Source organism: Mercenaria mercenaria, chromosome 6, assembly GCF_021730395.1.
Source record: "Mercenaria mercenaria strain notata chromosome 6, MADL_Memer_1, whole genome shotgun sequence".
Lineage (NCBI taxonomy): Eukaryota > Metazoa > Mollusca > Bivalvia > Venerida > Veneridae > Mercenaria > Mercenaria mercenaria.
The window spans coordinates 33,340,415-33,355,757 of NC_069366.1; the positions used below are offsets into that span (position 1 = coordinate 33,340,415).

At 32.0% G+C, this 15,343-nt stretch overlaps 1 protein-coding gene across 1 annotated transcript in view; it reads right to left on the reverse strand.

The window, feature by feature from the left end:
- Positions 1–10,686: 10,686 nt before the first annotated feature.
- Positions 10,687–15,343, reverse strand: part of LOC128557672 (low-density lipoprotein receptor-related protein 6-like) — a 33,439-nt gene continuing 28,782 nt past the window's right edge. Inside the window, exons 25-27 of the mRNA XM_053545583.1 lie at positions 14,373–14,505; positions 12,768–12,862; positions 10,687–11,655 (exon numbers count right to left, since the gene is read on the reverse strand). Coding sequence (XP_053401558.1) covers positions 11,555–11,655; positions 12,768–12,862; positions 14,373–14,505 — 329 coding nt within the window. The 3' untranslated portion in view covers positions 10,687–11,554. The remainder of the gene's footprint in view (positions 11,656–12,767; positions 12,863–14,372; positions 14,506–15,343) is intronic.

Sequence of the window (15,343 nt, forward strand, 5' to 3'; positions counted from 1 at the left end):
ATTGTCAGGAAGAACATATAAAACTATTTTCGTGGAATGTCAACGGACTTAGTCGCAAAATCAGCGACCCAGATTTCTTAAATATCTTATCTAGATATGATATCATATTACTTCAAGAGACGTGGCTGAATAAAAATGTTTGTGTTAATCTTGATATTCAGGGGTATACAGGTGTTCACATGTTTGGTAATAAGTCACAGAATACTAATAGAGGACGGTATAGTGGCGGACTTTCGTTATATTATAAACATTCTCTTAAGGAAACAATCTCAGTTATAGAACAAAATCAGCACGGAATTATGTGGATTAAGTTATCAAAAAATATGTTTAGTTTTAATGAAGATGTCTTTTTATGTAATGCCTATATTTTACCCTCTAATTCAGTTGTTATAAATCAACGAGAATTTGACTTTTTTGAGCAAATTGAATCTGACATAGAAAAGTATAAGACAATGGGAAAACTTTTTATTTTAGGGGATTTGAACTCTAGAACGTCTGATCTCTCAGATATATTACATTATGACAGATATTTAGGTGATGACGATAGCGATCTGTTAAATTACGATGACATTCCCGCGCGTGTTAATAATGATCACGTGATAGACGCGAATGGTCGTCGTCTGCTCGATCTTTGTAAGAGTACATCTCTATTGATAGGTAACGGTCGGTTGCACAGCGATATCACCGGAGAATTTACTTTCCATTCATTAAATGGGTCAAGCACTGTTGATTATTTTTTGTTAGATAAAAATGACTTTAAGTATATTTCTTATTTTGAAATCTTGGAACAAAATGAATTTTCTGACCACTCTGGTATACACATTAATGTAATCGCGAAACATACTACTATAAAGTCACGAAAGCAGAACTTTACTTTGAAAAATGAAAAGTACCTAAAGTGGGATGCGTCGAATGTAAATTTATTCGTACATTCACTAGCAAATAGTGAACAGGAATTACTATCATTTGTATCTCGTATAGAAAACACAGACAATAGTATTGATAATATAGTCGAAAATTTTGTTCAATTTATGCAAAAAAATGCTTATAACGCTTTCGGTAAAACATACAAGTCAAGTACTAATACTTATAACACGTATGCAAATAAGCAAGAATGGTTTAACGCGGACTGCTATAATGCGCGAAAACTATATAAGCTGGCAAGAAATAAATTTCTACGGTCGAAGACGGGTGTAAATAGGCGTGATTTTATCAATGCGAAAAATACATATAATAAGATAAAGAGAAAGGAAAAAAATAAATTTAAGACAAAAGAAAAAATAAAATTACAAGATATGGCGAAGCAAAATCCTAAAAGGTTTTGGAAAAAAATAAAAGAGCAATATAAAAAACGTTCTGCTTCATCGGAAAATCTTACCGCTGAAGATCTGTTTGACCATTTCCGTAATCTATACGGAGACGATGTAACTGCAAGTGAGACAAATGAAGAGTTTGCACCTATATATGATGACATTTTGGATACTAGTATTAGTTATGATGAAATAAAAAATGCAGTGTTTTCTCAAAACAATAATAAAAGTAGTGGGTTAGACGAACTTAATGCAGAAATCTTTAAGTGTTCCTTTGAACATATTGCACCGATTTTATTAAAACTCTTTAACCGCCTTTTGAACGCGGAGAATATCCTAAGATTTGGGGACAGGGGATTATAGTACCGATTTTTAAGGGAGGGAACATAGAGGACCCTAATAAATATAGAGGTGTTTGTCTTATTAACATACTAGGTAAAATTTATTCACAGGTTTTGATGAATAGAATTACAAAATGGTCGCATTTACATGAAAAAATTTCGAATAACCAATTTGGATTTCAAAAAGGAAAATCCACTACTGATTGTATTTTTGTATTTATATTCAGTAATAGCAAAGACTTTAAGTACAAAACTTTAAGTTGTACACAATATTGTAGACTACGAGAAGTGTTTTGACAAGATAGATAGAACCCTGTTATGGCAGAAACTTTTCTTGGAAAATGTTAGTACAAAAATGATTAAAGCCTTGCAGTCAATGTACAATGTCGTGAAACAGTGTGTACGGTATAACGGTCAAAAATCGACCTTCTTTGAATCACATGTAGGTGTCAAACAAGGTGACCCCAGTTCCAGTTTATTATTTTTATTTTTCGTTAATGATATAGTAAATAATATTAATTCAGATATTGCGGGACTATTCACTATAGAAGAATTCAAATTATTCATTATTCTTTTTGCAGACGATGCAGTATTATTTGCTCACACCCCCGACGCATTACAACATTTATTAAACGAACTAGAAAACTACTGCCACACATGGGGATTAAAAATTAATACCGATAAAACAAAGACAATGATTTTTGAAAAAGGCCGACATACTCATCATAATTTTACATTATGTGGAAAAATATTAGAAGTTGTTGATTCATTTAAGTATCTTGGAATACATTTTTTTAAAAACGGATCGTGGTACAGAACGCAAAAAAGAATTGCACAACACTCCGCTTACGCTTTACATAATTTATTTGTGGTATTCAATCAGGTAGAATTAATGACCAGTGATAAATGTCGTCTATTCGACAGTCTAGTTGGTTCGATTCTTAATTACAGCGCAGCCGTATGGGGAAACCATGATTCAAAAGATATTGAATTGATACATTGTAAATTTTTACGTAAGATCTTGGGTGTTAAAAAATCGACTAATTTGGATGGATTATTTGGAGAGCTAGAAAGATTTCCTATGAAAATTTATAGAAAGCTCATAATGTTAAATTACTGGATTAGAATTCTTAAATCATCAAACCCATTGATTGTCAAAATCTATGAAATGCTGGCAAATGATGCAAATAATAATATCTCATATAATAATATGAATTGGGCAAGTCAAATTAAAACAGTTTTAGATAACATAGGTCTTTCTTATGTGTGGATCAATCAAAGAACATTAGACATTTCTTATTTGCATATAAAACAACGTGTTACTGATATCTACAAGCAGTCTTGGTACGCAAATATTAATAATTCTAGTAGATTATCGTCTTATAGCTTATTTAAGCACAATTTCGAATTAGAAAATATTTAGAGTGTATAAAGGAAAGAAAGTATCAAATTGCTCTTTCTCAATTTCGATTTTTTCGCATAAATTGGCGATAGAAACGGGAAGGTATAACAGCATTGATAGACAATATCGTTTATGTTATCATTGTAATATGGGTATGGTAGAAAATGAATACCATTTCTTACTAGTTTGTCCGAAATACAGAAATCTAAGAACGCGATTTTTTAATCCTTATTATTGTAGATGGCCAAACACAACCAAATTTATCAAATTATTAACATGTGAATCTAGAAAGAAAATGGTTAATGTAGCTAAATATATATATTTTGCTTTTCAGCAACGTAATTCAAGCGATGTTAATTAATGATCGTATAGGAGAGATCGCCGTGACGTCACGCGTTAACATCTGTTTATCTGGTGGTTGGCAAAACAAATGATTTTAACACCGTTTGCGTACTGAATCAGAATTTTTAATTTTTAATAACTTTTTTGCTCATTTATGGATTTTCAAAATTCAAAAAGATTTGAAATACTAACAATCTTCATATTTTTGTATCCAAATATCTTTTTTCAATGAATAACTGTTTTAAATGACATATAATTTTAAAAGCGGCGTAGTGATTTTCACAACCTTTAGAAAAACAGTGTAAGTTAAGCGTTCATAATTAATCCATTTTATTTCGAAATAACAATTAAAAGTAATCAATAAATTGCTTGTTTTATAACCTTTCCATTGATCAAAAAATTATTTATGTAATTTGTGTTTTAAGAAAGTTTAGACCGTTAGAAAAACATCACTGTTTACAAAAAACATGGACGGTCGGCTTCTGCCCACCCGATCATTGTCTTATCAGTTCTAAAAATAGAATTTGTATACAAACACGATCTCTCCTATAATATCTAGCATGTTTATCGTAGAATTTCATTATTGTTTACCATACAAACACTAGCGTCGGTTACAATACAATTCCTCATCGTTTACTATACAATTTCTAGCGTCGTTTACCATGTAATCCTTAGAATTGTTTACCGTAATCTCTAAAATTGTTTACCATACAATCTATTATATTGTTTACAGTACAATCTCTAAAATTGTTTACAGTGCAATCTTAAGCATTGTTTACTGTACAATTTCTGGAATTGTTCACAGTGCAATCTCTAATATTGTTTACTGTACAAACTCTAGAATTGGTCACACTGCAATCTCTAGTATTTTTTGGTTTACCGTACAATTTATAGTATCGTTTACCGTGCAGTCATAAACATTATTTACCGTATAGTCTATTAGTGTTGTTTGCCATACACTAGCGTTGTTAAGCAAAACTACAATTTTCAATGAGACAGCTTGTTTCACAATGTTTCTTTACAATGTGAAGTTTTGTTCTTCTATGTAAATTCATGTCTTCACTACAGGTTTATTGTATTATACACATGTAAGAGGCTATAAATGTATTTATGTCATTTAATGCCAATAAAGTTATGTTATGTTATGTAACATAGGGAAAATAAAAACTTATTGAGTGATATTGCACAACCGTGCTTATAACTGATACGTTAAAAATGGGACCTTGCGTACACAGGGGGAAATGGTTATTCCTAAGCATGTGCCTAGCTATTTCTAATTATATATAATTGTTCAGATATCATTTTCATAATTATCCTGGAGGTGAATAGCACTATGTGGTAAGTTACGGGTAAAGCTTACTTGATGCATCAGTCTACATATTCATTTAGTAATAATTTTTGTCTTAGTTATATGAATAATGTTTTTGAAGAAATGAAATCAAAAGCAGGTATAAAATCGCACCTTCTGCGAAATTCCTTGTACATAGGGTTTTAATCTCTTTAAAAAATGTACAAAATACACGACTGTGTAAAGTCGTGTAATTGCTGATTAATGCATATTATTAAACGATTAGTTTTTCTTCAAAATATTTTGATAATCGGATAGAGGTACACTGCTTATTTTTCAATTGAGAAGAAAAAGAACAAAATGTAACATGCAACACTCAAATCAAAATAATCTGAGCTCGTGTCCAATCATTACAGGTTAGATATACATGCTCATTTCTAAACGTTGAATACTATTTATGATAATACATAGATTAGCATATGATAATCCAGATTGTGTATCAATTGTATGCTATATACTTTGCTATACATAAACTCTACATTACCCTACTTTGAATTCTTTTATTATATATTTATATCAGTTTTCACAGTGAATTATTTGTACAACGTATAACATAAATATAAATACTATGAAGTGAATAATATTCGGAGAGGATGGGGAATTTTTCGTAGATTTTATGTTTGCATTAATCCACAAAATTTGATACCAGTGCACAGATGGACTTCCTATCGTTTTACCTGCAAATTTGAAATCCACTGATTTATATCCCACGAAATAGCTGTTTTGGTTAAAAAAAAAAAACACGAAATTTTATGCCCACGAAATTAAAGGTTTTCACAGTATATATTATGTACATATGTATTATTCATTAGATTTTTAAGGTAGGTTGTTCATTCCAAAAAACAAGCGCTAGAGTTACCATTAATAGTATATAAATATTTGTTTCGTTTATATAATGTATATGTGTGCCACCATGGGCTTATAGCCCAGTGGAATATATTTGAATAAACTCTAGTAAACTCTAAACTCTTTTTAGACCTCTATATTTTCACAGTCGAGTGGTTAAATCGTTGGATTTAAATTTACATGTTTTAGGTCGTCGTTTCAACCCTACTGGAGTCATATTCTTTTTATCTTTTTTTCTTTCTTTTTTCAATTTTAAACCTTATTTTGATAGGTAAACATCTTTATTTGTGACAAACACAAAACGACAATAAACATGTCAAATAGAGCCCAGAGGTGACAAATCTGATATAGTAGTTTATTTGAAATTTGATTCTTTGAAAATCTACTTGGTAAACTTCATGATTATTTTACTTCAACGTGTTGCACACATCCTACGTGTAAATATTTCCCAGTATAACTTTTATTCGAAACTTTCAAAATCTTTTGTTTGTGATAGACTCTATTTCTGTAATTTGTTAATTTCATTTTGACAACAAATTTTAAAGTTTTAAAAACACGACCACCTCAAACAATAAAGGGCTCGTGTGGTTTTATTACATAAAAAGAATAATTTTAATCTGTTTTTATCAGATTACTTGATAAGGTATCTTTCAACATTTATTTTGTCTGTAAATGATTGAATTACGAAATTGTCATGATACATGATTGTGTATCGACTGGATGAAGGACGGGCTATATTTGAACTTCGGCTAAATGAAAATTACTCATATGTAGGAAATATATGTGTCAATACATAATGATATACCCTACCATTACCTTCGTATCGTAACATGTTGTTATTGTTGTTGTTGTTGTTGTGAAGTAAATGATGGTTATTATGCCAACAAACTTGTATGTCACGCTATAAACAATTAGGGTTATGAAATATGTTATTATATCTAATAATTACCGGTGTTTTAACTCGTAGACGGCGCACACTTTGCAAGAAAGCTGCATTTATTGTTATTTCACATGTATGTTTCATGTTTACGTCAGCCATGATCATTGATGCATGATGGGGTAGTTTAAGCAACTGCTTCCAGTACATTGTTTACATTACTGTAAAACAATATGTTTCGGCAAAAGTATTATTTTGGTGGAAATCCCATGGTACTAATCATTTTAAGAAAGCCTTTTTTTCTTTATGTAACAGTAATTTTCTATCAAAGTTTCATTTAATTTTAGCTTGAAATCGTATTTTCTGGTTGGTTTGGTTGGTTGACAGCCTTCGTCCGTACAAAAATTGATCGTTTCCGAACGTCAGTCAAGCGATTTTCGAACGTCGAACACTGGACGTCAGCCAAAACGAACCGTCGAACAATTTCCGAACAAGTTCTTGTTCGTTTTCTTAGGATTAATATAAATAGGGCTGGAAATGTTCGACTGCAGTCAGTTTTACAATCAGCTTTCTAGCATACGTTACGGCTAAAGAACAGTAATTTACGAATTAAATGGTACTAAACCAGTTTGACTTTCCATTTAGCTTATTGGAATAAAGCTAGAACATTTTATAACTAGTCTGCAATATATCTAGAATTTGATACGCATTTTGCGAAACGTATTTTATAATTATTTTTGTACTTAATACTGGTCACTGACTCAAACACGTTCTCTATAGAAAGCCGTATTATACTTAGCCGAACTTCGTCTATTTCTTCAGAGGATTTTGTACGTCTGAAGTGTGCGCCGTTTCGAAGCGTAAACTATACATGAACATATTTTCGTGCATGTTGAATATCATCAAAACATAAAGCCACAGTATAGGCATCTATTAAAATCAGTAAAATTTGAACAGTATTGCTCTTCTTTTATAAGATTAATGAGTACGGAGCCATTTAAGTAAGCGTTTATCTGCTTCTACCCCATGCACACCTACACAAAGATTACGGAAGCTTTGCAGGACCATAAAAGATACTTCTGTAATTTTGAGTGTTCTTTAATTTTGTGATCAAGACTCCGTCCGTCTTGGTAAAACATAACCTCTACGAGCTCACAGGACAATTACAGATTTACAGATACCTGAACAGACATAGTATTCTGTATCTTTTGTGATCGAATATTTGTCCGTCTTGATAAAATATCAACTGTACGAGTCCAGTAGCCGTCGACATGTTACCACAGATACGCACATTATTTGAGTTGAACCATAGCTGGACCGTAACATTTTGTTCTCAATACATATATAGTTCGTAAGGATTCTAATATTGCTTGTTATGGAAGGAATGCCTTAATACAACTTTATTAAAGGTCAAGATCAATCAGTCTAGATACTTTTATACATTAATGTGTCAAAATTAATGTCGAATGTTTGTTTTCTTCAAATTGTGTATTGATAAACAGAATATTAAATACGTTGGTTTTAAGTCCTGAATTTAAAGAATACATTGATTTGAGCGAGTTGCTCACCTTAGGTGCGCATAATAGTATTGAACCCGATATATAAAATTTAGTGCTGAAACTATGCATTTGATATCCTCTTTGTTTCCTCATATTTGGTGTGCATAAATATTTAAAAACTATTAAGTATGTAACTAAAGTATGTATATGAAATGCCGACAGGTTTTTTTTTCATTTTTGTTTTAATATGATGCATCCAAAGTTTTTTTTCTTATTTTAATAAGGTACTTTTGAGTTGGTAGAAGTGGCTCCTTGGCTATATTTATATTTGAAGCAGTCGTAAGTTTTGCTATGTACTACTGTGTTGTTATTGCCCATAAGTATATATTTTTATGTTGTCTGTTGTTGCACATGCAGCCTAATGCAATACAGAAATATTGTATTGTATTGTACTGTCATTTTTACTTTTTAAGCAGGCATTTTGGTCATGCAGAGCTTTATCTACATTCATTTTTCATAACTATTTACACTGAACGTTATAAAGTGAAAAGTGATCGTTGTACAGTTTGTGTATCCAACCAAGCGACGTCTATAACAATAAAAAGTATGTACAGTAACACAACGTATGGTTGATAGCCATGTTTGTGATATGTCTCTCATATAGTGATGAAAACATGCAAAACATTTGCTGTCACCTCTAACCCTGTATTGTCACTTTTTAAACTCGATAATATAATTATTTGATCAGAATGAGCTATGTTTGAAATAACAAAACATTCCAGAGTGTTTTCTCTGTTTCCGTACCATGTCATGGTAAGCAAATGATTAGATTCGAGTCTATTTGTTGAATTCCGCCTCAAGTCATTTATAACCGGGACAAGATGATGGTGTCAAGACTTAAGAATTTAGCAAAAATATTTACAGTTAAACACAAAACTAGTAAAGATTTTACATGTTTTTAATGCCCGAATACTGTACGAAGAACAAATTACAGATGTAATAGGTATCCGTGCAGCGCCTTTCATAAAATATATCATAATTGTAGTAATTTATTCAGTCGTACAAAGATCTCCAATTAATAGTCGTGCAGGTATTACAATTTAAAAACATTAAAGTACAATGAACAGAGCTACCAAGCTAACACAGTATTTCAAAACAACGGTGAAACAAAAGATAAAATCTGAAATGTAGATCCCTTTGGAAGCACCGAAAACAAAGCAAACAGTGAAAATTGCAGACTCGGTTTGATTGAGTCTGTTCATGAGCAGTAATGAAAAATGCAACACTGCCAACGCCCCCTAGCACCGGCTTAAGCAGTATTCAATCTTCAAATCTATATGAGTTGAAATCAATGATCCCGAAGGACCAGAAAATATAACAACACTGAGATGTCTTGATAGCAAAAAAAAAAAACTAAGATAAAACAAAACATTTTCCCAAAAAAGTTCAAACAATGTAAATAAATAAATGCAGCAAGTTTCTATGGATTTCAAAAATGGATTTCTCAGTCCTTCTTGTTGAGATCTAAGTATATTCAACACATTGTTCTCCCAAATATGACGTCACATAACAACATACTGCTAATTCTAAATTCGAGAAGAATCCATATACAGTCGCCAACTCTTTGACAACACATCTGGGTAAGTTACTGATGGATTTTCCTGATGTAAAGGTGATAGATACAAAAGCTAGCATCTACATTATAAAATTTCAATTTACAAATAACAAAATAAAAAAAAACATTTAAAAAAAAGAGATATAAGATAGACTGGCAACAAAATTGCACGAATCACGATTTAGAATCACAATACAATGTAGTTTCTAAATCTATTAATTTGTGACGAAAGGAACATTCAATATTTACTTTATTATAAACTTTTGTTTTAAATGATGGCGACATATAAAACCTGCAAAAAATATGAGAAATATATGCAAATATATTGGAAAAATTGCTTTTTGATGATTTGGCAAGTAACTGTCCATTCGTCCATTTTATCATATGAGCCGCGCCATGAGAAAACCAACATAGTGGCTTTGCGACCAGCATGGATCCAGACCAGCCTGCATGCTGTTCGCTTTTAAAGCCTATTGCAATTAGAGAAACCGTTAGCGAACAGCATGGATCCTGACCAGACTGCGCGGATGCGCAGGCTGGTCTGGATCCATGCTGGTCGCAAACAACGCACTATGTTGGTTTTCTCATGGCGCGGCTCATATATGTATTAAAAAACCCTAATCAATCTAATTTTAGATCGAACATTCACATTGAAATATACAGCTGGTTGTCACTCTAACACAATTTCGTTGACACATAAATGAGTAAAAACACATCTTAAAATCACAGCTGTTGTAAAAATCATATACCAAGCTTATTTACATATAATATGTCGAGATAATCATAGAAGTCACAGAAGAATAAACTCATACGTGAAGCTACGTAAGTTTTGCCCACCTTTTGGTAAAAGGCAGCTTTAGTTTCGGAAACCAGTTAATTAGTTATACATCATTCTAAATGTCTTTAGTGGCGGTTGAGGGATCCTTCTGAATTTTTAGGGTATCTTAAATAACTTCAAGTTTGTGACAAAAACAATATTTTCCCCGAGTAGAATTCTGTCATCTGATGCTTTTTTTTCGAAATTTTACAAATGTGTTATGTAAAATATATGTCCAACATAAATTCAGTCAAAGCTGAAATTTTAGAACTTATTTTTTTGCCCAAAATGACCAAAATTTACAATAGAAAATACTCTATAAGCTAAATCAAAAACTAATCGAAATATTTTGGAGTTGTTTCGAACAAGGTATAATATGAAAGATATTGTCTTTAAAGCGTAATAAAGGCAAAACCATATTACAGAAAGTAGGATCAATCAGTACGTTTTGCGCTGCCTAAGTGACGTTGACTTTGTCTTGTCACTAACAGTATGGGTAGGCACCTGGGAAGAAACCACAGACCTTCCGTAAGCCAGCTGGACGGCTTCTTTACATGAAGTACTACAGTAAATAAAATATATATTTTATCAAAATGATTTTTAAAAAAAGGCAACATATATACATATAAAATATACCTAGCCCAAAGGGCTTAACAGTCTCATTAAAATTGCAGCTATCACATAAAGATCAAAGAACAAAATATAATATAATAATGGAAAAAGACAATGTACTAGTAATTAATATTTACATCGTTCTTTCACGTAAATCAGTTTCTTTTGTATCAGCATGTCTTTGAATGAAAGAGAAATGCTACATGTAGCCATCCAAGCATGGATTTTATTTCAGATTTATTTAGTTTACTGATCTGAATTGTTAATCAGAAGGTGATCATTATACTCGCGACGTAGGGTTACCAATTACTTGATTTTCATGAATGAAATTGTAAGTCAATTATGGATCACTTTGGTGTCACCTCAGGAAATCATTAACAGCATTAACAATAATCCAGTGACAAAGTACAGTTCATTAATTACATCATGTTCCAGGTTTTGGCTATATTCTACCGAGTCAAAATGGCACTTCAGAAATTCATATGTACAGAAATACATTTATGTACACGAGCATGCGAGTATACAAGAATAAAGTAAAACCAATTCTAAACTTTTGGCACAATATTATCGTAAGTTGTGTTTGTAGCACGGGCCGGTATTCTGTCCTCTTCTAAAGTTGCATACCCAAATGATGCATTCGTTTCTCCTGCAAGTAAAAAATGAAAAATGAAAAATCAAAATAGCAAAAAAATGAAAAATCAAAATAGCAAAAAAAATGAAAAACCAAAATAGCAAAAAAAAAAAAATGAAAAATCAAAATAAAAGCCAGCAATCACAGACACTTGTGATCAGGACGATCCTAGTTTCAACAAAAAAAAAAGATCTAATCCACATCTTTATAAATTTTAGAATGGCATAAGTTTGCATTTCGAACATATCTAGTTTTTCAAAGTGACGATTGATTTTCTGTCTAGACTGCTTTATAAAACATCAGCTTTCAAGGAAACTTAATGAAAATCAAATATGATAATGGTGTTTAGAAGGTCAAATAGAGCTAAACCTGAATTCAAATGACGTCTCTCAATATATCTTTTTTTTTGATGGGCTAGAGTGACACCGACACAAATAAGGTCATTTCGCGAGTTTTCCAGCATTTTACAGCGGAGGAACACCACAAATGCCCCTTTAGACATTGTTTAGGCATAATCAACATGGGTTAGAACACGCCGTAAGCCTGCTGGGTGGCTTCTTCACATGAAGAATTCTACACTGTAAGCGTATATAACTTAAATTAAATGAAAATATGCATTATTATATGACATATATTGTGCTACACATTTTATAACCTTATAAGGACAGGATGAAACCGCTGTTTTCCAAAAATGGCCACCGTTACATTATGTACTTTTCAAATGTATGTATAACTTTTCATAGCAGGCCCAGGTACTTTTTTTTTTAATTTTTCTACACTTAAATCGAACTCTCTCTAATTATAAAACTTTCAAATTGTTGCATATTACCCCTTAATTATGTTAGCTGTAATAATGTTCAACATTGACTCGATTATAAACTCGAGGTGTTGAATTCTTCATGCGAGGAAGCTATCGTGCTGGATTATGGGAGGTCGATGGTTCTACCCAGGTGCCCGCCCGTGACGAAATAATCCACGAACGGGCACCTGGTGTCTTCCTCCACCATCAAAGCGGGAAAGTCGCCATATGACCAACAATTGTGTCAGTGCGACGTTAAAACCAACAAAGACAAATAAACAAATCGATTTTAAACACTACTGTGAAAGAACTATATGTATGTACATACCAAGATCAACGCTATTATCGGCATATCTTGGATTTTCAAAGGCTGAGCCTGACGTACCACCTTTCTTACTCAATGGCAATGACACTCTACCCGATCTGAAAAATAAAAATGATGTTATTTTTTGGACGAGTCAGTAAATACAAAATTCCAAGACTTTTAGAATATATACATGTACAAGACTAGCTTTTTGTCAAAGCTAGTCAGCAGTCCGTTTATAATCCAGATGTTAATATAACTGAAATGGTCTTCGAAGTACATTTACTGGTATTCCATCTATCAGTTACGCAAAGGAAACGGCTTTCACTTAGAAAGAGTCTCTTTGGGTTTATATGTTGCAACAGTTGGTTCTCAGCACGATAATGCATGTGCATCTGCTCTCACAGAAAGTAAGGTTAAAAAGCTTCGTTCTTTTACGTTGTTTTTAAACAAAATTCCTACCGTAATACTGTCCAGTCGAGACGGGTGGTGTAACGAAACCTAATTTCGCAATAACTAAAGTTCTTTTTATATTATAGTATTCAGCAGTTTATAGTGTAACGAAGCCTAAATTCGCAATAACTAAGTAGTATTCAGCAGTTTATAGTGTAACCATGCCTAAATTCGCAATAACTAAGTTCTTTTTTATATTATCGTATTCAGCAGTTTATAGTGTTACGAAGACTAAATTCGCAATAACTAAAGTTCTTTTTTATATTATAGTATATCTTTTGTTAAAAAATAGACAGTGCAAGAAAATTTTGCTCGAAGCATAAAGTGTTTATGTAACACAACTTGCAAAAAGAAGTTAAAATTGTGTGTGCTGCAGATTTTTCTATCGGTAGAGTGAGAGAAGTAAAGTTTGTACGACCTGAAGGACCATTTCGGCCAGTCAAGAGTCAGAGATCAACCATAGTTTTGATGTTTGAATACTATTGATTATGAGTGTCTTTTCATATTGAATTTATTAAACGAAGCTCTAACGAGCATTTGATCAATTTTATTCAACGAGTTTAATGAATTCAATGTGGAAAGACACAAATGTAATATTCTTTTTATCACATGTAAGCTTTCCCTGTTAAAACATCAAAATTTCTTCTTTCTATACCTATTACTAGTATATACCAAGTAAATTCGACCAACGTCTCCTATAAATAAACGATGTGAACGTCAAAGCTTTATTACACTATTTATGTAATGACTTTATTTCACTCCAACGACGTCAAACATGTGATAAATATTTTTTTTTTCATAGGGATTCGCTCACCTTGCTCATTTGTTATGCTTGTCAAAACATCATACCATACTCGTACGATTCCAACGAAAGCAACAATTCATTGTTTGTAGTTTAAGATATATACGGAAAGACAACTACGTTCATATTAAACATTTGTTCATTAACCCTTAGCCTGCAGGCGGCATGTGATTCTGCCTTTGCGACCAGTGTAGTCTGATCATGGTCTGCACTGTTCGCTATTCAGTCAGTAAATTTTCATTGAACACCCCTTTGAATAAGAAGTGGTACTGTCCAAATTGAATGATGGACCAGTTCCTTTTAGAAATTAAGCAGGGTACATACCAACAATCAATACGAGTTTTAAATCTAAATGTGTGTAACTAATTATTTACCTTATTAGGAAAACAATAATAACAATAACAATTATTATCAGAACCAACACTCCCACGCCTATACCGACGCCAATGCCGATATCCTTTGAAGCAGATGACTCAGTCGATTTTTCTGTTGTAGTCGTGGTTTGCACTGCAAATAAAAGTATTCTTATTGTGAACCTCTGTTATCACCCATTGCTTCGTACTTGCTTATTTTGAAATGTTCTCATTTTCATGAATTCCTTTTCTTCAAAATAAAGATTTGCTTGACTAAATAACACCAGTGTTTCTATCAAAGTAGTTTAGAGATTACTTTGAATATCATATAAGTTATCACATTTAAGTATCAAAAAGCTTGAAGTTTACATGGAATATCAAATTTAAGTATCAAATAGCTTGAAGGTTACTTAGGACATCACAACTAAATATCGAATAGCTAGGATATTGCTTGGAATATCACGTGAGTAAAAACTAGATTGAAGATTCCTTAGAATATCACAAGCTTGGAGATTACTTAGAATACGTTTGTGTCAAATAAGTACAAACTAGATATAAGATTACGTAGAATATCACATAAGAATCATATAGCTTGGAGAGTACTTAGAGTATCACAAAAGTTTTAAATAGCTTGGAGTTTACTTAGATTATCACGTTAATATCATAAAACTTAGAGAGTATCAATAACAGCACATATTAAATATCAAAGAGCATCACGGAAAAACCGTGCAGTACTTCATTACATGAACTCAGCCCATACATGGCCTAACTTCAGAAAAGTACATACGTTATTTGTCACTTGTGGATAACTGATAAATAATAAATGCATTAATAAAATGGAAAACATATTTTCTATTACTAAAATAGGCATAAACAATAATGGAATTACAATTACTACTACTAACAATCAAACAGTAGTATTAGAATTATTCTATATTTGAACGACTTTAAATCTCTCGTGGTCATTTTTCATTTTTTGTATATTTATAAAA